The 23,257-nt window shown below is 50.1% G+C and overlaps 1 protein-coding gene across 11 annotated transcripts in view; it reads left to right on the top strand.

Annotated features, from left to right (window-relative positions):
• The first annotated feature begins 3,142 nt into the window (after positions 1-3,142).
• The window catches only part of MVB12B (multivesicular body subunit 12B), a 200,674-nt gene continuing 180,559 nt past the window's right edge, over positions 3,143-23,257 (top strand). For 2 of the 11 annotated variants that reach the window (XM_088841153.1, XM_088841151.1), the window contains exons 1-2: positions 12,882-13,108; positions 18,852-18,974. In XM_088841153.1, coding sequence (XP_088697279.1) covers positions 12,944-13,108; positions 18,852-18,974 — 288 coding nt within the window. In that variant the 5' untranslated portion in view covers positions 12,882-12,943. Of the gene's footprint in view, positions 3,559-3,692; positions 3,892-3,914; positions 4,094-12,864; positions 13,109-18,851; positions 18,975-23,257 lie in introns of those variants that run through there. The other 9 variants (XM_055400884.2, XM_055400882.2, XM_055400883.2 and 6 more) reach the window with 9 other exon arrangements.

Genomic DNA, 23,257 nt, shown 5'->3' with positions numbered 1-23,257 from the left:
TCCCCTCTTTCACTTTCAACAAGAGGCTCTTTAGTTCTTTTTCACTTTCTGTCATAAGGATGGTATCATTTGCATATCTGAGGTTATTGATATTTCCCCAGCAATCTTGATTCCAACTTGTGCTTCAACCAGCCCAGCCTGTCACATGATGTACTCTGCATATAAGTTAAATAAGCAGGGTGATCATAAACAGCCTTGATGTACTCCTTTCCCGATTTGGAACCAGTCTGTTGATGCATGTCTAGCTCTAACTGTTGTTTCTTGACCTGCATACAGATTTCTCAGGAGGCAGGTAAGGTGGTCTGGTATTCCCATCTCTTTAATAATTTTCCACAGTTTGTTATGATCTACACAGTCAAAGGCTTTGGCGTAGTCAATAAAGCAGAAGTAGATGCTTTTCTGGAACTCTCTTGCTTTCTCAATGATCCAGTGGATTTTGTCAATTTGATCTCTGGTTCCTCTGCCGTTTCTAAATCCAGGTTGAACATCTGGAAGTTCACGATTCACATACTGTTGAAGTCTGGCTTGGAGAATTGTGAGCATTACTTTGCTAGCGTGTGAGATGAATGCAATTGTGTGGTAGTTTGAACATTCTTTGGCACTGCCTTTCTTTGGGATTGGAATGAAAATTGACCTTTTCCAGAGAGAGGCCATGATTCTTTCTCTAATGGAAGTCTCTCTTTATGAAAAGAAGCCTTTTCCTTTAACATTTAGGAAAACCATTGATTTTGTTTTTAATACTAGCCACTTTACTAAAGTCTCTAAGCTTTTTAGTTGATTCCCTTCAATTTTTATGTTTAGGTATGTATTGACATCATGAACAAATAATGATAAGTTTGTCTTTTTCCATTGTTTATATTTCTTATTTTTCTTATCTTATTGTATTGGCTTTCAGTTCAATTCAGTTCAGTTGATCAGTTGTGTCTGACTCTTTGCGACTCCATCAATCACAGCATGCCAGGCCTCCCTGTTTAGTTTGTAGCAAATATAGTTAGTGGGCATTCTTGTTTTGTTTCTGACTAAAATGAGAATGCCGTTAGTGTTTCACCATTAAATCTGTTTATGGATGGCTTCTGATAAGTAAACTTTGTCATGTTAAGAAGCTTAAATATTCTTCCTAGTTTATTAAGGGTTTTTTTTTTAAAGAAAATTATAAGCTATTGGTGTTGAATTTATCAAATATTTTTAAAGTGTCTCTTCTGTTGATAATATCCTGTGATTTATTTTTCTTTACCAATGAAATTAATTTATAAAGTCACTAATGTTGAATCATCCTTGTACTTTTGTAATAAATCTTGCCTGATTATGGTGGATTTTGAGTTGTTTTAGAGCAAGTTGGATTCAGATTGCTAAAATTTTATTTAGTAGTTTTGCAGCTACTACATACTTAAGCAGATTGGTCTATAAAAGTAATGATTCACAGGTTAGAGATTAGCTGGTATACTTTGAAAAGGTGGCCCTGGCTCAGATGAGTTTGGGAAATACCAGGTTTGTTTACTCTTGGACATCACGGAGACCTTAATTGTACTTATTGGGATTCTTTAAAAGGTAGGCTATACGTGGCATACAGCACTTTCTCAGGCTATTTGGCTGCAGAACCTCCTTTTCAAAAAAAAGCATTAAATTCTCTGGGGACTGGTGTTCTGAACTGGCCTGTAATTCTCCTTTTTGGTATCATATCTGTCAGTTTTTGGTATCAGTTATTCTAAACTTGGGAAGTGAAATGGAAAACTTTTTTCTTCTGTGTAACAGTTTAAATAACAGAGATTATTTGTCCCTTAATGGTTTGCTAGAACTTACCTGAATGGTTTGCTAAAACCATCTGAACCAGTGGCATTTCTGAGTAATAAAAATGCTTGGAATGCACACACTAGGAAGGCTTCCCCATAGGACATTTTCCTCAACAATCAGTTCTTCGGAACACCTTTTATTTTTATTTTTTTTAAAGTATCAAACAGCTACTTTAGAAAAGCCTAGAATGTGTGGAAATTAGACTTGAGACATTAGCAAATTGATACTAATCAGTCCTGCATGGTCCCTATCTCTAACAAACAGCACGCTGGCACTGCCTCAGAGTGCCGTGCTGGGGCTGTGCGGGACATTTCTGGTTAAGGGTGCAGAGTTGGCACCACCGACTAGCCACTCTAGCTGAAGGCCAAACTCTGGATCCCTCTCCTCATCCAGTTCCATTTTATCCTCTGGCTTGTACCTTATCCCAGGTACTATAGGGCCATAGGTCAGCTTAAACTTTTAGATACTTCCCCTAAGCCAGCTTCACAGTCCTTGCTTTGGACCTCTGTGGGTAGCGTAAGAGGGAGACAGATATTGCTAGGAATTTGGGGTCAGTTTGAGAGGCCTGTATTGGCACTGGGGACTGCGGCCAGGCGAAGCTTGTGTTGGGTCAGCTGGGAGGTGGGGTCTCCTGAACCCGAGTGAGCTGAGCTGAAAGACTGGTCTGGGGTCCCGTAAAGCATAGGAGGGCTGAGTGTCCCTGCAAAAGGTGTGTGTGTATGTGTGTCCTGTTTGTGTGTCCCTGTCCCTGCAAGAGGCATGTGGGTGTGTGCAGGGTGTGTGTGGGTGTGTAACGTTTATCCCAGATTCCAAGAGGCTGGGTGTCCCTGCAAGAGGCGTGTGGGTGTGTGTAGTGTGTGTGGGGGGTGTGTGTGGGGGTGTATGTTTCCCTGTCCCTGCAAGAGGCATGTGGGTGTGTGTGGGTGTGGAACGTTTACCCCAGGTTCCAAGAGGCCCGGGGGCTTCCGGAAAAGCATAGGAGGGTTGGCTGTCCCTGCAAGAGGCGTGTGGGTGTGTGCGGGGTGTGTGTGGGGTGTGTGTGGGGCTGTATGTGTCCCTGTCCCTGCAAGAGGCATGTGGGTGTGTGGGGGTGTGTAACGTTTATCCCAGGTTCCAAGAGGCCTGGGGGCTTCCAGGGATGTAAGGACTGGTCTAGGGTATAGTGATACAGTGAGGCCTAGGAGAGCAGAGGGGGCTGCGGGTCCCTGGAAGAGACCAGCTTGGGGGAGGGGGCAATCAGGGCCCAAGCTCCAAGAGGCCCGGGGCTCCCTCGGGTCTGGGCTGCGCCGGGGGGCCGTTGCGGACTCTGAGAGGCCGGGTCTGCGGCGCCAGGGCCCTCCCCGGGCTAACGGGCCAGGCCGTGGGGGAGGCCGGCGCGGGAGGCGGGGTGGCGACCGGGCGGCGGCGCGGGCTCCGGACGCGAGGGCTCCCGCTCCCTCCTCCCGCCCGAGCCAGCCTCAGGCGCCCGGCGCCTCCCCCGGAGCCAGAGCCAGAGCCGGGAGGCCCGGAGCCCGGCCTGCCGCCGCGGCCCGCGGAGGGAGCCGCAGCCGTCGTTGTCGCCGCCGCCGCCGCCAGGCCGCGCCCCGCCCCTGCCGCCGCCGCCGCCGCCGCTCCCCGGGAGGCTCGCGCTCGAGCTGCCGGCCCCGCCGCCTGGGCCCCGGGCCCGGCCCCTTCCGCGCCGCGCGGGCGATGAGAAGCTGCTTCTGCGTGAGACGGAGCCGGGACCCGCCGCCGCCGCCGCCGCCGCCGCCGCCCCAGCGGGGAACAGTTAAGTGAGGGCGGGCGGGCCGCGCGCCGCGGAGGCTCGGCCGAGCCGGCCCTGCTCCTTCGGGGGACGGGCGGGCGGGCGCGGAACCCGGGCCGAGGGGCGGGCGGGCGGGCGGAGCCGGGCTGCGCCGAGGCCTTGCGGGCTCCGTGCCCGGCCAGCCGCGGGGACAGGCCCGGCGGCCTCTGCTCGGCCCTGCGCGCGCCGCGGCTTCGCGTCCTGGCTTGGCCTCGCAGCCGGCAGGCGGGAGGATAGCGCGGGGACCCGGGGGCGAGCAGCGACCCCCCTGGCCGGGGCAGGTGAGGTCTCCGAGAGCCACGTCCGTCCGGTGAAAGGTGAGGCGGCCCACCTGTGCCGGGGCGCGGCGGCCACCTGCACAGACCCGGACCGTTTCACTGGCGGGGCCCGGGGTCCACTCTCTGTGGTCACGTGGGTGCCGAGCAGCTTGCACCTGAGCCTCGGGCATGATCTGCGGCCTCCTCTGTGACCTGAGCAGAGCAGAGAGGACAGCCAAACTCCAGGGCACCTGTCTGCAAGGTGACGTGCTGGTCGAGGCACCCAGGACCCAGAGTACCATCCTTGAAGGGTAGTGAGCCTGTTGATAGTCACCCCATGGGGACTCCAGTGCAAGTGAGGCTCAGGGGCGGGGGCCAAATGAAGAAGGCAGACCCGTGAGCATCTTTGTCCTCTTTGTTAGCAACACACAGCTCTTCGTAAATCATCAGCCTTTCCCAGCTATTAAAAACGATTCTTGTATTCTCTACCCCTCCACAGCCTCTTCAGCTTGGCCCAGAGGAAGGCCCACTGGAGGGCAAAAAGGGAATGGCTGTTGCCCCTTCTCTGCTCCCTGCCCCCACCCATGAACCAGCCCCCACTCAGTTTTCTGCCACAAAGCAGACAGCAAGCTGGAATCTCTTTAGGGGCCTTTGTCTCTGGTGGTTCCTTCTCAATATAATCTCATTGTACATTTCTGGACAGCTGGCTGGATCTCATCTCATTTTAACAGGGCAAGAAAATCTTATCAGCTGCACCAGAAAAACCTTAGAAAAGTTAGGAGATAAGCTCAGTGGAAGCCTAGACTAACTCAAAAACTCAGCGCACTCAGAAAGTTAGCACAGGAGACAGGTGACACCTTTCTTGCTTGCGGGAAATTGAACTGGCTATTTCAAGATGTTGTGCCTTGCATAGAATATTTAAATGGAGCCTCTGAGAGATGGGGCCTCTTCTGGGACCTGGGCACCAAGACCTGTGCAAAGCAACTGACATAGCAATTACTGGTTCACTTGAGCCCAGAATCACCTTCTCTGATCCACGTTTTTCATTCCTTCCTTCTAGCTTTTAGGGCACACTCCTGATTTATGCTAAAGGCATTTCTCTGCTTTGCCTCCTTCCCACTGGTGGGCTTTCCCCCTACTTCTAGATGGAAGAGTACACCATGATTAAATGCAAGGATGTCAGAATTAGACCTCAGCTTATGCCTTGGCTCTCCTTATTGTGTGTTCTTATGCAAATTAGTGAACTTTTCTGAGCCTCAGTTTCCTCATCTGTAGAATGAGGCTCGTGATAATGTCTATCTCATAGGATTATAGTAAGAAGTAAGAGAAATATAACAGGAGCAATGCTCAGCTCCATGCCTGCCACAGGGCAAGTGGGCAGTAAAAATTAGTGGTTAGTATTCAGAGTTTGTTAACTACTTAATCAGAAGAGTAGCTTCAATTTTTTTAGTGTGCTTCTCTGTTAGTGGTTGTATTGAGGGCCACTAGTCTGAACATCGGCAGGTACACGGACAGGAAGTGGGGGGGCTGTAATTTTTCCGTTATTTTCTGTAACACCTTTGTGGACAGGTAATACATGTATCCGGAGAAGGCAATGGCAACCCACTCCAGTACTCTTGCCTAGAAAATCCCATGGATGAAGCAGCCTGGTAGGCTGTAGTCCGTGGGGTCGCTAAGGGTCGGACACTACTGAGCGACTTCACTTTCACTTTTCACTTTCACACATTGGAGAAGGAAATGGCAACCCACTCCAGTGTTCTTGCCTGGAGAATCCCAGGGACGGCGGAGCCTGGTCGGCAGCCATCTATGGGGTCGCACAGAGTCGGACACGATTGAAGTGACTTAGCAGCAGCAGCAGCAGCAGGAAAGGATGGGAGTAGAAAGAACACTGGGCTTGGAATCTAGGGATACCTCCTGGAACCTAGGTAACCCTCGGCAAGTCATGGAACCTCATGGGATCTTTCAGAATCCCCATTTGCTTATTTATTAAAGAGACCTAAGCGTAAAACCTACGCTGTAAGGCTGAACGAGCTAAGGTATGTGAATTTGTGTGATACTGTGGAGGGGGTTGGGGGATCCTCACTAAATTTAAGTGAGGTCTAGCCCTAACCCCTAATCAATTAACTAGGGGTCTAAGACCCTAGTTTTGTGGGTCTGCCATTTTGACAATTTGTTGTGGGCGGGAGGGGCTGGAAGAAAAACAACGCAAGAATACCTTGCCATACGTTTTACAAAACCACACGACCACGTGAACACATTGTGATCTGATCTCAGGGCCTTGAAAGGGGTGAGTGGGGGCTGGGGGGTGTATCTCAATCCATGTGACCTGGGCCCTGCTGCCATAGCAGGTTGAAAGTGCTCCATGCCTCGTGCTCAGAGTGTGGCGTCCTTGCCACACTGAAAAGCAATGATGGTGTTGGCGTCAGGCATGGGAAATGTCAAAGGTGCTGTTATGATGATGAAAATAACAAATGACTACATGGCTGGAGGTGATGGGCTGAGAACACTGAGTTTAGTTGGCTGCGGCTGAGTGAGCAGGGTCTTGTTTGCTCATTGGGTTGTGGGAGGGGAAGCCTGGGTTCCCTGAATGAGCTGCCTTTCTGCAGGCTGTCCTGGCTCTATCTGAGGCTCTCCCTGGCCTGCAGTGCCTGGCCCCACTGGCTCTCTTTGGCCTCCTGCTCACTAGGCTGCCACTGGGAATTGTGGTTTCCCTGAGTTGTCTGCACTGTTTGCAGTGGGGTTGCCTGCCTCAGATCTCTTCTCCCCTGCTGCTTGGGAGGCAGGGTGTGCTTGACATTACCTCCTTGCTGGGGACATCCTGTGGGCAAGCGTTGGTTTATATGACACACTTCTGGCGAGATGCAGAGCTTATGTAGGCTGAAATGTGAGAGGCCTGTGGGCCCAGAGCCCAGGGGTCACATACTCGAGCTTTGTAGCAGCACAGACTCTCCTGAAAACTGGAGGGCCATCTTGTTGGGCCTGTGGCTATGGGATTGTTCTACACACACACACTTTTTTTTTTTTCAGGTACTGATCTGCCCAGGAAAATGTTCAAAATAATATCCTTTGATCCTTTAGAAAAGAGAAATAAATGAATTCTTAATGAGCTAAATATCCCAGGATGTTTATTGAAATGCAGATCCCAAGGCCTCAAACCCAGAGTTTGAATCAGAATATCTGGGGAAGGGACCCCAGAGTCTATCTGTTGAACAAGAATCTTAGGTTGTACTTAATGCTTACTGAAATTTGAGGACCACAGTTACAGATGCTTTTTAAAAATACGGTGAAATACACAAAATAAAATTTGCCATCCTAATTTGCTACCTAATGCACTGGTGGCATTAAGTACATTCATGTTGTTGTACAACTAACGTCTAGAACTTTTTCATTTTGCAAAATGGAAACTCTGTACAGTTGACCCTTGAACAACATGGCGTATGAACTGCGCAGGTCCACTTACGCATGGAATTTTTTCAGTAATAACTGTTGCAGTACTACACCTTCCCCAGTGAGTTGAACCCCCAGTATGAGAGGGACCATGATTTTGGAGGGCCACCTATAAGGTATATTCGGATTTCCGATGACTCAGAGAGTTGGTATTCCTAACTCCTGCATTGTTCCAGGGCCGTCTGTGCTCATTAAGCAACTCCCATTTTCTCCTCCTCCAGCAACTGGCAACCACCATTCTGCTTTCTATGAATTTGACTACTGTGAGTACCTCATACCTTAAATGGTATCATTTAGTATTTGTCTTTGTGACTGTCTTATTTCACTTAGCATAACGACTTCAGTGTTCATCCACACTGCAGCGCGTGTCAGAATTTCTTTCCTTTTTAGCAGTAGGACTCCGTTGCATGTAAAGACCCATTTTACTTATCCTTTATCTGTCTGCGGACACTTGGGTTGCTTCCACCTTTTGGCTATCATGAATAATACTGCTGTGAACACACACAAACAAATATCTCTTCGAGACTCTGTAGCCAGTTCTTTTGGGTATATATCCAGAAGTGGAATTGCCAGATCGTGTAGTCATTCTACTTTTAATTTTTTGAGGAATCACCATCCCGTTTTCCATAGTTGCTGCATTTACTTTTCCACCAAGAGTGCCCCGGGTTTCCAACTTTTCCACATCCTCAACTGTACTAATTTTCTGGGTTTTGCTGGTAACCATAATCTCAGATATGCAGATGACACTCTACCCTTATGGCAGAAAGTGAAAAGGAACTCAAAAGCCTCTTGATGAAAGTGAAAGAGGAGAGTGAAAAGGTTGGCTTGAAGCTCAACATTCAGAAAACAAAGATCATGGCATCTGGTCCCATCACTTCATGGGAAATAGATGGAAAAACAGTGGAAACAGTGTCAGACTTTATTTTTTTGGGCTCCAAAATCACTGCGAATGCTGATTGCAGCCATGAAATTAAAAGATGCTTACTCCTTGGAAGGAAAGTTATGACCAACCTTGATAATATATTAAAAAGCAGAGACATTACTTTGCCAACAAATGTCCGTCTAGCCAAGGCTATGGTTTTTCCCGTGGTCATGTATGGATGTGAGAGTTGGACTGTGAAGAAGGCTGATCGCTGAAAAATTGATGCTTTTGAACTGTGGTACTGGAGAAGACTCTTGAGAGTCCCTTGTACCGCAAGGAGATCCAACCAGTCCATTCTAAGGGAGGTCGATCCTGGGTGTTCATTGGAGGGACTGATGCTGAAGCTGAAACTGCAATACTTTGGCCACCTCATGCGACGAGTTGACTCACTGGAAAAGACTCTGATGCTGGGAAAGGTTGGGGGCGGGAGGAGAAGGGGACGACCGAGAATGAGATGGCTGGATGGCATCACCGACTCTGTGGACATGAGTTTGAGTGAGCTCCGGGAGTTGGTGATGGACAGGGAAGCCTGGCGTGCTGTGATTCATGGGGTCGCGGAGAGTCGGACACGACTGAGCGACTGAACTGAACTGAACTGATCTGGAGGGATGGCAACCCCTTCCAGTATTCTTGTCTGGAGAATCCCCATGGACAGAGGAGACTGGTGGGCTACAGTCCTTGGGGTGGCAAAGAGTCGGACACGATTAAGCGACTAAGCCCAGCACAGTAACCGTCCTCGTGGGTCTGAGATGATATCTCACTGTGGTTTTGTTTTGCATTTCCCTGATGCTAAAGCTGAAACTCTAATACTTTGGCCACCTCATGCGACAGGTTGACTCACTGGAAGAGAGTCTGATGCTGGGAGGGATTAGGGGTGGGAGGAGACAAGGACGACAGAGAATGAGATGGCTGGATGGCATCACCGACTCGATGGACATGAGTTTGAGTGAACTCCGGGAGTTGGTGATGGACAGGGAGGCCTGGCGTGCTGTGATTCATGGGGTCGCAAAGAGTCGGACATGACTGAGCTACTGAACTGAACTGAATGAGTAGTGACACTGAACATCTTTTCAGATTCTTTTTGGACATTTGTATATCTCCCTTGGAGAAAAGCCTTTTCAAGACCTTTCCCCTTTTTTTTTCATCAAGTTATGTGCTTTTTGTTACTGCTCTGTTGTAGGAGTTCTTTATAGACTTGGATTTTAACCTCACATATATTTTGTTTGTTTGTTTTTCTTTCATTTATTTTTGGCTGCACTGGGTCTTCATTGCTGCACGTAGACTTTGACCAGTTTCGGTGTATGGACTTCTCATTTTGGTGGCTTCTCTTGTTGCTGAGCACAGGTTCTAGAGCACAGGCTCAATAATTGTGATGCATGGGCTTAGTTGCCCCTTGGCATGTGGGATCTTCCCAGACCAGGGCTCAAACCCATATGCCCCACATTGCAAAGTGAAAAGTGAAAGTGAAATTTGCTCGGTCGTGTCCAACTCTTTGCAACCCTATGGACTGTATAGTCCATGGAATTCTCCAGGCCAGAATACTGGAGTGGGCATCCTTTCCCTCCTCCAGGGGATCTTCCCAACTCAGGGATCAAACCCAGGTCTCCTGCATTGCGGGTGGATTCTTTACCAGCTGAACCACAAGGGAAGCCCATGAATACTGGAGTGGGTAGCCTATTCCTTCTCCAGGGGATCTTCCCAATCCAGGAATTGAACTGGGTTCTCCTACATTGCAGTCAGATTCTTTACCAACTGAGCTGTCAGGGAAGCGTGCATTGCAAGGCAGATTCTTATCCACTGGACCACCAAGGAAGCCTGGATTTTTAACCTCTTATCAGATATATATGGTTTGCAAATATTTTCTCCCTTTCTTTTGTTTCTTTTGATGGAAGTTCTATAAGTTCTTTATATACTTTAAAACCCTGTAAAGAAAATTTATGCATTGTTCCAGTTTTATAGGAGTGGAAACTTAGGCCCAGTTCAGTTTGTCTCCCTGCGGTCACATAGCTGTGTCAGAGTTGCAGCTCAAGCCCTGGTTCCTCTGTGTCCAAAGCCCACACCTTTTCTAGTCCTCTCCTTTACCACCCAGCCCTCCCCTGAGCTAACAGCGTAAAGAGACCCTGCCGGGTCTGCAGGAAGTGGTGATGCTTCAGGAGAGGAAATGGGAACCCAAGGCTTGGGAATCTCCCTTCCGACTACTGGGGCACTCCTTCCTGTAGATCCTCATCATTACTTAGACCTTAGAAGGAGCAGAGAGGTGAAGACAGGTTTTGAACGGCTTTGTTTGTTTCCGAGCCTCTCTGATGCTCCGTTTCCCGACAGTCTGGCCTGTTCACGTCACGGCTGTTGCCTTGTCTTCCACCCGCACCCCTTGCACACTCTGTACCCTCTGTCTTTCAGGAAGGCCAGCTCCCTGACTGCACCTCCACCCCGCCCCCGGCAGAAGGGAGTGCCCCCTTCATTTACATCCTTTCTTTGAGGACATTTCCTCTAGCCTGTGAGCCCCGTGCCGCCCAGCACAGTGCCACTGCACCTGGGCAGTGCATTATCCAGTCTCTGCCCCAGCCCAGACCAATCAGATCAGAACCTGGGGGGGCAGCTGTAGTTTTTACAAACTCTACAGGGAGTCTTCACGGAGCCCCCTGCCAGGTCCTCATCCAGCCCACTCGCTGGATCTAAGGCAGACCCACTTGTGGAACCGCCCAGAGTCCTGAGGTCCCACCTCCCTTGCTCAGCAGGTGGCTCAGCCCTGGAGTTGCGGTGTTTGTCCTGCAGCAGGCATCAGTGACCCCAGCGGGGCACTCTCACCATTGCTCCTGCCGCTTTACGTGCCTCCTTAGTCCAGTGGAACACAGACAGTTTTGAGAGAAGGACAGGGACTTCATTTATCCATCCTCCCATCCGTCCATCCATTGATCCATAGTCTATTTATTGATGATGCAAATTTATTGAGTATTCACTGTAGACTAGGTACTATGATGGACATATACCTTTGAACAAGTAATGCTCTGCTTGGGAAAGTGTTGTAACCTTCTGAGAGGCAAGACCATGTTTCTTTACGTGTGTGTGTGTGTGTGTGTGCGTGTGTGTATGTGCGTGTGTGCCCATGTGCTAAGGTCATGTCCTTGGACAACATCCGGATTCTTAGGACAGCACTTGTCTGGCTGGGCAGTGGGGAAGGTTTGGGGTGAATGGGAGATGTGACCCAGAATTTGAATGGTGCGGTGGGTGCCATAGGGGAGGGACTGGGTGCTCCTGGGCAACCTGCGTTAGGGAGGGAAAGACTGGAGGACTTACTCTGAGGCTGTTCCCCAGGGATGATGATGACCTTTAGGTTCCTTCTTCCCTTCCTCCCTCCCTGGCTCAATTTCCTTCCTTCATCAAACATCCCATGAGTACCTACTGCCTTGTTCTCAGACTTTGGACTGCGGACCAGCTGTTTCAGCATCTACCTGGATCTTGTTAGAAATGCAGCTTTTCAGGCACCGAGTCAGCATCTCGGGGAGTGGCTGTAAGACTGTTTTCGTGAATTCTCTAGGTAACTCAAGCACGCTAGGGTTCGAGAATGTCAGGCTTCCCACCTTCGTCGCTGCTGCATGCTCAGCACAAGAGCTTTCCACAAACATCTGTGGGCTGACTGTTATGTACCAGGTCCTGTTCGGTACTAGGAATGTGGAGATGCCTCAGGGGGAGGATGGCGAGGTCAGCCAGGTTGAAGGTATCAGTGGGACATGCAGGTGACAGTAGCCAGCAGGGCATCAGATACACATGTCTGAGTCTCAGGAGAAAAATTCCAGCCTCGGAGGTAATTTGGAAGTCATCAGCACACACAGGTAGAATGATTATATGACCAAGGAAACTCTTAAGGTCCATGTGAAAGTCAAGAGCGTGGGTGGTGATGAGGTGGGGTGTCTGCTGACCTGAAGCCAGGTGTTCTGACGATTCTGGCCTCAGGGCCCATTTGTCCCGTGTCGAGGTGACATGTTCGCATTTTCACTCAGCAGACACTGTGGCCATCAAGCCAAGGCTGTGACCGTTTCCTGTCACTGAATATTGGGCAAACGGCCAGCCGGCTCTTGGAGCCTCCTGGGATGGTTTCATTTGTAGGGCATCTGCCTTCCATGGGGGTCCACCTTCTGCCTTCTCTCCAGGGGGCACTATGGCACTAAGACCTGATGGGAGTGGGTAGGGACGACCTTCATCTGCAGTAACTGTGAGCAAGTTGGTGTGGGGCTCACAGTGTACTGGAGAATGCCCCCTCCTCCCCAGCACCAGGCTCCCTGGTTTTGCAGAGCCAGGCCTGTAGGGGCAGGCCTTTGGCCACAGCCGTGCTGTAGAACTTGATCCGGATTTATTTTGGGAGCGTGTATTCTGGGATCCAGCACTGCACTGTACTGCAGCCACCCAAACCCCAGGCCTGCCTCACATGGTTTATGATAAATCTGTTTGGCTATCAAATAGTTAATGCCAGTCTAAGCAGAGGTCTGATGGGGTGGATGCATTTGTACACCAGATTCTTCTATTAGAAGTAACAGACTTTTACTGGAAAAAAAAGGAAGTGCTCGCCATTGTTAGTTCCCTGGCTGGAAAGTTCTTTGTGATCCAGGGGAGCTTAGGAAAATACTTGCTTTCATTCCCCAGTATCTTAGCAGCCTTCCCAGCAGCCTGTGGCCTGTTGCCACCAGATCGTACTCGACAGCATTTGTCAGAACGATCTGGTTTCTGACTGGTCACTCGGATCAAATGTCCAGGCCAAAGTACAGGAGGCACCAGGAGGCTATCCTGAGGTTCCACAGTGGCCGCCTCTCCGCCTGTGTGCGCTGTCCCTATGGGTGGCGCCCAGAGCCGGCTGGCCATTTGCCTGGGTGCTGCATGGACCCTGACCTCAGCCTGCAGTCTCCTGAGGAGGTAGGGCTCTGCATGCGCCACGGCTGCCTACGGGGGCTGGGTTTGTGTATTTGTGTGTGTTGTGGGTACATGGGTGAAGCCTAGCCACCGACTTCCTCCCCTGTCCTTCTGTCCCCTGCTTGAGATTTGTCAGCAGGAAGGAACCGGTAGTTATGGGGTAACAGAGACAAGCAGGGGTTCCTGCAGCCCACTGGCACCACTGAGCTGCTGGGAAGCAGGCAGAGAGCTGCTCCTCGCCGGCCAGGGCTGCAGCTTTTCCTCAGGGAGGCTCTGCTCTTCGGCCGTTCCCCACGGGGAGTGAAATATTTATCCACTGCTTTTCTCCAGCCCTGCAAGCTGGTAGATGTGGGCAGACAGTTTATGTCTTTTCTGCCCTTGACTTTGGATTTCAGACAATCCGATCACAAGTTCATCCTTCTGTAGAGACTTAATTAACCCACTGGTTTTGTCATTTAAATCCCAGCAGTCCTATTTAAATGGCAACCCACTCCAGTACTCTTGCCTAGAGAATTCCGTGGACAGAGGAGCCTGGTGGGCTGCTGTCCATGGGGTTGCACAGAGTCGGATACCTCTGAAGCGACTTGGCATGCATGCGTGCATTGGAGAAGGGAATGGCAACCCACTCCAGTATTCTTGCCTGCAGAATCCCTGGGACAGAGGAGCCTGGTGGGCTGCTGTCTATGGGGTCGCACAGAGTCGGACACGACTGCAGCAACGCAGCAGCAACAGCAGCCCTGTTTAACCTGCCCCACCCCCCAATACTTTGATATTACTCTCCTCCAAAGCTCTGTGCGAGTCCCAACTTCAGCCCTGATGGGCAGTCCGGGCTCTGCTTCTGAGCCGGTCTTCCTTCCTTGCCCTGAGTTCCTGCTGTGCCTCCTTTGAAGGCAGCATCCCCTGCCCCCTGGCAGTTGTTGCCTCCCAACCCCCGACAAAAGTGCTTGAAACCCTACAGCTCACGCCCTACTCTGCTGCTGGAAGGGCCTCGGTGGAGAGAGGTCTGAGCTCTGTTAGTTGGGTTTTGATTTCAGTACAGGAGTTGATAAAACGAGATAAACCCCAGGCTCACAGGGCCGGGGAAATTAAACAGAGATGATATCAAAGTTCCCCTGAGTTTTCAACTGTGATTCAGTAGCTTAGTTTTCTCCCAGACTGCGGCCGGGAGGCAAGCCTTTGATTCTGAAACAATGTTCAGCATCAGTTAAGCCCAGCACTGCTGACTTTTAGGGATTAAGCACACTGTCGTAGTAATTCTTTGATCAGCTACAAGGGAGCCATGTGCTGTCTATGTGAAGGGGCTTTAAAGTTAAAGTTCATTTCTCTGTGAACCTGGGGTGACAGCCTTGGTGAGGGGCTGGTGTGCCGGGGGCTGGGACCTCCCCTAGCCCTGTGTGCTGCACGCGCAGGAAGCGCTTCTCTTACCCAGTGTTGCTGGATGGACCTCACTGAGCGCGGCTGGAGAAGTTCCTGCTGGCCTGGGAAGCACACCTCACCCTAACTGGCCCCATCCAGTCCCTCAGTCCCAGGAAGTAACACACACACACACACACACTCACACACACACATTCACACTCACACACACACACTCTCTCTCCCTCTCTCTACACACACACACACACACTCTCTCTCTCTCTCTACACACACACACACACACGCACACACACTCTCATCCTCTCACTCGCTGTCTCTCTCTTTCTCCCCCTGCCTTGTGGAGAAACCCTCTCGGGACAGACACAGGGACAGCTGCCCAGAGCGAGGCTCTGTAGCCCCCAGCCTTGGCCATGGTCTGAGTGAGGCTGGCTGCACGCTCGGGGTAGACAGGGACCAGACGACCTGTGGGGTTAAGCTAGGAGGACTAGGTCAAGGTCAGTGCTGCCAGGGTACTCTCTACTCTTCCGACCCTGCCCGAGATCAGACATGACTCCCAGGTGCTGCTACCATCGTCCTTCCTCCCCTGACATTTCCTGAAAATCCACTGAGCTTCAGGTTGGCTCCTTCCTAGAGTTCTCAGAAATCTGTCTCTGTTATCTTGTCATCTAAAACACCCAGTGAACTTTTGGCTTTTCCTCTAGAGACCCTCCTTGCAGCCACAGCCAGGGCAGTACAAGTTTCTCCCCTACCCCCAACTCCGTTGGCCCTGCAACTTGCAGTTGGTAATGGAGGCCCCCCCAACCTGTGTGCTGTTGATTGTGTTCACACCATGCTATACATCACCCCATTCCCTCCTGTGCAGCACGCGGGTCTCCCTCATTAGGCCTAAATTTACCTCTGTCCTACACAAACATGGCCTTAGCTCATTTTTATTGCTGTAAATTATTTATGAGGGAAATGCTGCATCTCGAAACTGAGGTGTGAGGAAAATTAATCCCATGTTACTTTTCTCTCCATACTTTTCTCTCCCTCGCTTCACTTACTGGTTACTGCTAGAGAAAGGAGAGTTTTGGCATTTTAAAATATAATTGGTGCTGAGAGCGCTTTCTTGATCAGGTACGGGATGGGAAGTTGGGTCTCTCTCTGCCCAGTGTGTGGAAAGTAGACCAGACTGGGGAGGGAGGGTCAGAGGCCCCTGGGGCTGTGCCTTCTGCCAGCCCATGGTGTCTGAGAACTCCAGGCCTGTTTCCTCTAAAATAGAGATTAATATGCTCCAGCCCCTTTCCTGGGTTTGGTGTGAGCATCAGTTGAGAAGGAGCCAGAGAAAGCTTTTTGGGTAATTGCAGGGCACTGTTCAGATGGGGGGAGGGGGGAGGTGTGTTAGTGCGTTCTGTGTGCAGCGAGAATTTGGAGCTGGAGGTGGATGCCTGGCTGGGCAAAGAGAGCTGAGGAAGACACCCGTTGTTGCAAGCAGGCCTGGCATTTTCTGCTTCAGCCCAGCGTCAGCATCTTGCCAGACAGGTTAATGGTGGTCTTAAACACTCCCCTGCTCCTCTGCCCCTCTCCCCAGGCACCCCCCCCCCCCACACCCCCACCCCATTAATGGCCTCTTCTTCCCTTCGCTGAGGCCTGGCTTGTGACCCGGGCAGCTGGGGCCGCTGCGGTGCCATCCCTTCGGGCCGGAGGCTCCGCGCAGCCCAGGGAGCACCGAGTGCTAGTTAATAAATGGCCTTTTGTGAGGAAGGTCAATTGAAGTGACGGTAGAGACGCTGTTAAGAGTAATTTGCAGTCAGAAAATATGTAATTCAGGGCAAGCGGCTCTGAGTGATTGCCTCTGCCATGGTATCTTGGGCGTTTCTCATTAAAAGCTTCCTTTGCTGGTGCTGGCGCTTTCCTCCGCCGCCCCGGCGAGGAGTCATTTGTCTGTATTTCACAAAGGCTGCTGGATCCCCCAGGGCACTGCCACTGGGGGAGTGGCGGGGGGAGGCGTGCATCTGAGATGCTCAGTGCTAATGCCCTGTCCGCCGCATCCTCCCGGCCTGCAGGCCCGCCGCCCGCCGGCCAGCTCCTTTGTCTGCGCGGGAGGCTGCCCGCAGCCATCTTGGGGCCCGGTGCCCGGCTGCCCGGTGCATTGTGGGAGCAGCGGCGTCAGCCGGCCCCCTGCCCCCCGCCCCGCAACTTGCTCGCGCTGCAGAGCAGAGGAGGGCGGTGGGTACCTGGACCAGGATGCAGTGACCCGAGGATGGGGCATCTCTCAGCTAGTAAAATATTTCTCATTTATTCCCATGCTCCCCACCCCCCACCTCAGATAGAGGCAGCACCATCTTAATAATAATAATAATAAAAAAACTTACGTTTCATGTTCTTTATTAAATTCACAGCATGATATTTTAGTACTGGCAGAATCCAGTGCCTTCTGTTAATGAGTTGTTAATTGCAAAGCGTTTCGGTAACCAACAGCAGGTATACCAGTATTTTGCTAACGGAAGCGATGTTATTTCCATGTTAACCAAGAATACCGAGTTTTCCAAGTGAAGTCCTTTTTGATCAGTGTTTGCTTTGGATTCCGCTGGTGCAGATAGTGAATTCTAAACCTTCCTGACTGAGGCATCCCTGCGGATTCATTCAGTAAATATTCACTTAGTGCCTACTGTGTGCAGGAAGCACTGAGCCCTGTATTTTATGCAGATACACCCGCCTGGTAAATGAGATCTGAAAATAGAAAACGATTCAGTGATGCGGTGTGATGTCCTGTCCCCTCTGCCCTTTACTTCCAGAAGCTTATTTTCAGTAGAATTAAGTAAAGCTTAACTTAGTTTGGCCTTTGTCATAAACAGAAGCTGAGACTGTGGCTGCTGCCAGGCGCTTCCTAGCCTTGATCAGGGAATTAGCTCCCTGGCACTGAAGAGCCTGTTTCTGGAGCCTTTCGTGGGTTCCAGGGAATGCTGATTACACGGTGACTTGCATACAGCCCTCTGGTGGTTTCTACATAGGAGGCTGTAGTCATTTTTAATGGCCTCTGCCTTTTCTGATTCTAGGCTGAGAACTTAAAATATTCCTACTGGCTGCCAAGTTAGACAAGAGTGTTTGGTTTGCTTTAGCAGCAGTAACCAGCCTTGAGAGATCTGACAGACCTACAGCCAGTGGAATGTAATCGCTGCAGAAGGAGGTAGAATTTAACTTGCTGTTTTCCACTGCTGGTCCTTTTAAAATGCTTTAGAAGTCATTTACATAAGGTGTTACCATTTTATATGCTTTCTGGTGCACTGCCACTCGAGCTGCCCAGACCAGTGCTCTCTATATTCTGCTGGTCTCCTCTGGGCACATCAGGAGGCAGGCAACAGCAGAATAATAATTTCATTTCCCTCCCTTTCTCCCAGTCTCCAACAAGAATTACAGTCATTGTTAGTGTTTAGCTTTGAGTAAGTGTCCTCATGACCCTAGGATTAAACACAACAAAGGGACCCACCAGTCCTCTTGGGAACAGCAGTAACCACGTTTCTGGCCGATTACACTGGACCTTTGTGTCCTCACCCACCCTTGTCTGCTTTTCGATGAGGGCCTACTGTGTGCCAGGGGACCTCTCCAGGCCCTTCGTTTACAGGATTCCCTTAGTTCTCACAGCAGCTCTGCAGCTGTCGGTGTCCTGAACCTTTGCTTGCCTGCTCACCAGCTATAAGTCATGGAGCCTGGACTCCATTGCCTTGCTGTGGCCTCCATGGCCAGAGCACTTTCCTCTATGTTTCACAAAGCTCTGGCTCCCCAACAGCCCAACCTTGGATGTAGTCATGGCTGTGGATTTGGAGGGCTGTTCTTCCGCCAGGAGATGCTGGGAGGGGAAGAGATGGAAGGTATTGCTAGATTTAACCATGTCTGATTTATCCTCAGAGAAGCTACTGGTGTCTGTATGGAAGTCAGACAGCAGGGCGGGAGAGTGTTCAAAACTAACTTGAGAAGAGCAGGGGCTGGAGATGACTTGAATTCTTTTTTTTTTTTTTTGATAGAATATTTGTTTATGTATTTGGCTGTGCCAGGTCTTAGTTGGGGCACATGGGATCTTTGATCTTTGTTGAAGCATTCGAACTCTTAGTTGTGGCACGTGGGATCTAGTTCCCTGACCAGGGACCGAACTCAGGCCTCCTGGCTTTGGGAGCGCACAGTCTTAGCCCCTGGACAACCAGGGAAATTCCTGCTTGAATTCTTGATCTGAGGAAAGGCTCAGGTAAAGCCAGGACTCCCTTAGCTGGTTCAAGTATGTGAAGCTGAGTTCAGGATATTTGCCCCAGGATTCTGGTTCTGTTTGAGACTTTGTATTGCTCACTTTAAATGCTCCATTTGAATTTTGTGCTTTCTTTTTCCTTTTGGGAATCAGGAGCAAGCCACCATGCCTGAAGTCAAAGACCTTTCGGAAGCCTTGCCAGAGACGTCAATGGATCCCATCACAGGAGTCGGGGTGGTGGCTTCTCGGAACCGAGCCCCGACAGGCTACGACGTGGTAAGTCAAGATTCACTGATTCGGCAAATATTTGTTTCCTGTGTTCAAGACCCTCTGAACGTTGTGTACAAGATATGTTTCTGCACTCTAGGAACTTAAACAGGAAGGGAAAGCACCACCAGTGGCAAGGCGTGGGGAGTGTCCTGGCTGAACCTGAGCCCATCTGGGCTGTTGCTTGGCATTAGCTGGGTCACTTGACCTCTGTGATGGTCATCTTCACATTCTATAAAATTAAGTGGTTAAATTAGTTGATTTTCAAAGTCATTTCTAGTTGTGACATTTCGTGAAAAGAATCTAAGCATCTGAAAGACTCTTGGTTGTCATAGATTGTCTTGTATAAATGTTATAAATATATTGATATGCGTTTATATAGCTTCTTACAGTTTACAAAGCACTTTTTCCCACCCATGAACTCAGCTGGCTCTCACAATTCCCTGGAGGGTGGGAGGGCAAGTTGCCTTCCGTCCACTGTGCTGATCAGGAGAACACAAGCTCCAAGAAGGGAAGTAATGGAGGCCCAGAGCTTGGGAGTGGTGAATCAGGTGACTCAAGTCCAGGGCTGTGATGACTGCATCACCACAATTTAGTAGAGAATTGGCTTTACTTTTCAGCACACGTCTGTGGTGGTGTTCAGTAGTACCGATGGCTCGAATTAATTATATTGTTTTTTCAGTAGATAAATCCCAACTTGGGTGGGGCTTAAAATGTGCAGAGGAACTATTGGGAGGCCTTAGTTAACAGTGGCTATTGTCATGTGTTCTGAACTCCTAAGGTGGACTTTTTTAAAAAAATTATTTATTTTTGGTTGTGCTCGATCTTCATTGCTATGTGAAGGCTTTTCTCTAGTTGTGGCAAGCGGGGACTGCTATCTAGTTGTGGTGTGAGGGTGTCTCACTGCAGTGGCTTCTCTTGTAATAGAGCACAGGCTCCAGGGCAGGCGGGCTTCAGTAGTTGTGGCGAATGGGCATAGTTGCTCCTGGAATGTGGGATCTTCCCCAATCAGGGCTCGAACCTGTGTCTCTTGCACTGATGGGTGGATTCTTTACCACTGAGCCACCAGGAAAGCCCCTAAGGTGGTCTTATTTTTCACTTTCCTTATTTTGTTTGACGACAGGATGAGATGGTTAGATGGCATCACCAACTCAATGGACATGAGTTTGGGTAAACTCTGGGAGTTGGTGATGGACAGGGAGGCCTGGCGTGCTGCAGTTCATGGGTTCACAAAGAGTCAGACATGACTGAGAGACTGAACTGAATTGATTTTGTTTGGGATGACGTTTTATTCTTGCTCATTGAAAATGTATACGCAGAATACATAAGAGTAAAAGAAAAGTCTCATTTGTCAGCACTGAAAACCTGGCGCAGTGATAAAATCAGTGTCTGATGTGAGGTGTGAGTTGGGGGGGATGCCTTGCCCAGTCCAAAAGAAGCCCTAAGGCAGGGTTTCTCACCCTTAGTGTTACTGACATCTTGGGCCAGATGATCAGATAGTTGTATGTGGTGGGGCGGTCCTGTGCACGGCAGGGACAGCATCCCTGGCCTCTTCCTGCTCGATGCCGATAGCCCCAACCCCCAAGGTGTGACAGCCAAAAATGTGTTCAAGCTTACACAAGTCCTCAGGCGGAGGGGGCAGGCAGGCAAAATCAGCCCCATGGTGAACAGTGCGTCAGCCCACGCCAGCTCCCATGTGGGGAAGGGGGAGCCTGTTACAATCCTCCACATCACTTTCCCAGTTGCTGGAAAGTTTATAAACATTTTTAAAGTGAATGAACGGGGGAATCTTTTTTTTTTTGACAACGATTTGAGTCTTACCTGCTGCCTGACTTCAAAGCACTGTTTGAATGTATAACTTGCCATAAAATAGAATCATTAGGTATGGCTTTGTGCCATAAAACTCTTGGGGAAGCTAATAAAAATGTTCCTGATTTGAGAAGCCCAAGTGTCTTTTGATGAATTAGATATGAAGCAGCGTGTTGTGAATCAGGGCAGGGGCTTGGTGCGTGCCTGTCTCTGGGAGGACCGTCTCCAGGGTGACTCTCCGGGTGGGGGGTGGGGCTGGGGGTGGGTGGAAACCCGGGTCTTCTGGCTGTTCCCTCATGTGGATCTGTGTCTTTAACATTCTGCTGGCCCCTTTGGGGTCACTGTGAATGCCAGGCGAGTGGGCGGCAGATGGCCTTTGATAGTCTGGTTTTCTGAAAGTCTTGGTGAGTCTGACAGGAGCAGAATCTATCCCTATCATTTTCTCCTAACGTCGAGCTCAGGGCAGAGGAGCGCGGTGTCAAATGAGTGAGATTAATAAGCACATTTCATGGTGGGGCTGCACCAGGCATCATCGTGAAAGGTGAGCAGGCCAGGAGGCTCCAGAGGGTCAGCTCGGCAATTACCCAGCCTCTGCACGCTGAGACCGAGTGTCCGAGCTCCTCCGAAAGCTCTTCCAGGGAGAGATGTGGGAGTCCTCTCTTTGTGCTGACCACCAGACTCTTCTCCGAAAAGCATCTGCTTTCTCAGAGGTCTGACCCTGAGTTCAAGGGGAATGGGGGAGGGCACTCCTGCTTCCCTGATCCAGAGTTTAGTGGGAGGTCGACATCCAAACTGAAGTGCCAGGCTTTTGGCGGTGGCTGTGCTGCAGAGATGCCGAGACAGAAGTGCGGTGGCCGAAGGAGGCTCTTCTTCGGACCACAGCCGGGGCCTCTCCAGCATCTGCTGGAGGCCTAATCCCTCCATGCGCTCAGAGCACGCTAAGTACCGTGACATGCAGACCCGAGAGTGAACGCCAGATGGACCGCTGACCCTCAGTGGCACAACCATTTTAAAATGAGCAGAGGCCCTGGTGCTGCTTGAAGTAAAAGATGCCAAGTGTTTGTTTATAAAAATTGAATTTGACAACTTCTCTGCCGGTCAGGGGATGGTTCCTCAGGTAGGGACTGGGGATCACTTGCTAAACTTCTCAGTTTACCGTCCCTGTTTCTGCAGCCGCCTCTGAAATAGCCTCCCTTTCCTGCCCGGCAGCCACAGGCTTAGATCTAGAATGCGGCTGCCAAAGCCCAGGTCCATCCTCTGGCCCCTCCGTGCCCGGCCTCTGCCCTCCTCTGGCTGCCTTCATTCTCCCTGACGGCGTTTAGAACTGCCAGGTGTCGGGGCCCAGCCAAACTGAGTCTTGACCTCTGAGAGACTTGGAGATTTTTTTTTGTCTTTTTCTTCACTGTGCTCTAAGAGCTCCTCCCTTCCCTTCCTGAGAAACCCCGTGTGCAAAGGGGAGTCTTTGTGGCATGGTGACCCAGACGTGACAGTTTATCACCTAGTTTAAGGACTGTTCCCAGATGCCCAGGTGGGGAGTTCTCAAACTTTGGAGGGCCTCAGTCCTCTGGAGAACCCCACACCCTGGATTCTTGCTGCAGTAGGTCTGGGGTGGGGCTGAGAGCTTGCATTCTAACCGATTGCCCACTGATGTTGATGCTGCTGGTTCAGGGGCCACACTTTGAGAATGTCTGGTCTAAGTTAAGTCATTCTTAAATAATATGCACCTGTGGACCCCACAAGTCTAACTCAGGAAGGGCTGTACTAGTTTTTCCTGTTAATTTTTGACGTGTCCTGATTTTAGAGTTTAGAAAGCCTCAGGGGATGTGTGTATGTGTTTGTGGGTTTTAAAAAAACACAAATGAGACGGTACTATTTATACTCTCATAACTTAAAAACTTTATTGTGAGCTTAGCTCGATATCAGTCTGTGTAGACGTATCACCTCCTCTTAATAATGCATGTTTATTGTTTGACTGTTTCCTAGGCGGTGCTGGCAGTAAAGAAGCTGCCTGCCAATACAGGAGACATAAGAGGAGTGGGTTCAATCCCTGGGTTGGGAAGATCCCCTGGAGAAGGGCATGGCAACCCACTCCAGTATTCTTGCCTGGAGAATCTCCTGGACAGAAGAGCTTGGCAGGCTGCAGTCTATAGTGTCGCAAAGAGTCGGACAGGACTGAAGTGACTGAGCACACATGCACACCAAAATTTGGCCAATAATCCAATACTGAAGAATGTTGAGTTTGTTCCCATTTTTGTTTTCAACGCGATAAACAGCACCCTTGTGTCTGTATTTTGGCATGGTCGTGCTATTAGTGCCATAGAATAATTTCAGAGGTTGAAATTACTGGGTCAGAGTGTTCACATTTTAAACTTGTTAAGTGTTGCCTATTGCCTTCTAGAAATGTTATATTTTGTGTTTCCGTTCTCAGGCCAGTGTTGAGTAAAGTGAAATTTGGGGGCTGGGGGATGAGTTGATCAAGCTCC

Source organism: Moschus berezovskii, chromosome 11 (genome assembly GCF_049115385.1).
Source record: "Moschus berezovskii isolate FMDL1 chromosome 11, NW_MosBer_1.0, whole genome shotgun sequence".
Classification (NCBI taxonomy): Eukaryota; Metazoa; Chordata; class Mammalia; order Artiodactyla; family Moschidae; genus Moschus; species Moschus berezovskii.
The sequence above is the reverse complement of the archived record's forward strand: the minus strand, read 5'-3'. Positions and strand labels throughout refer to the sequence as shown.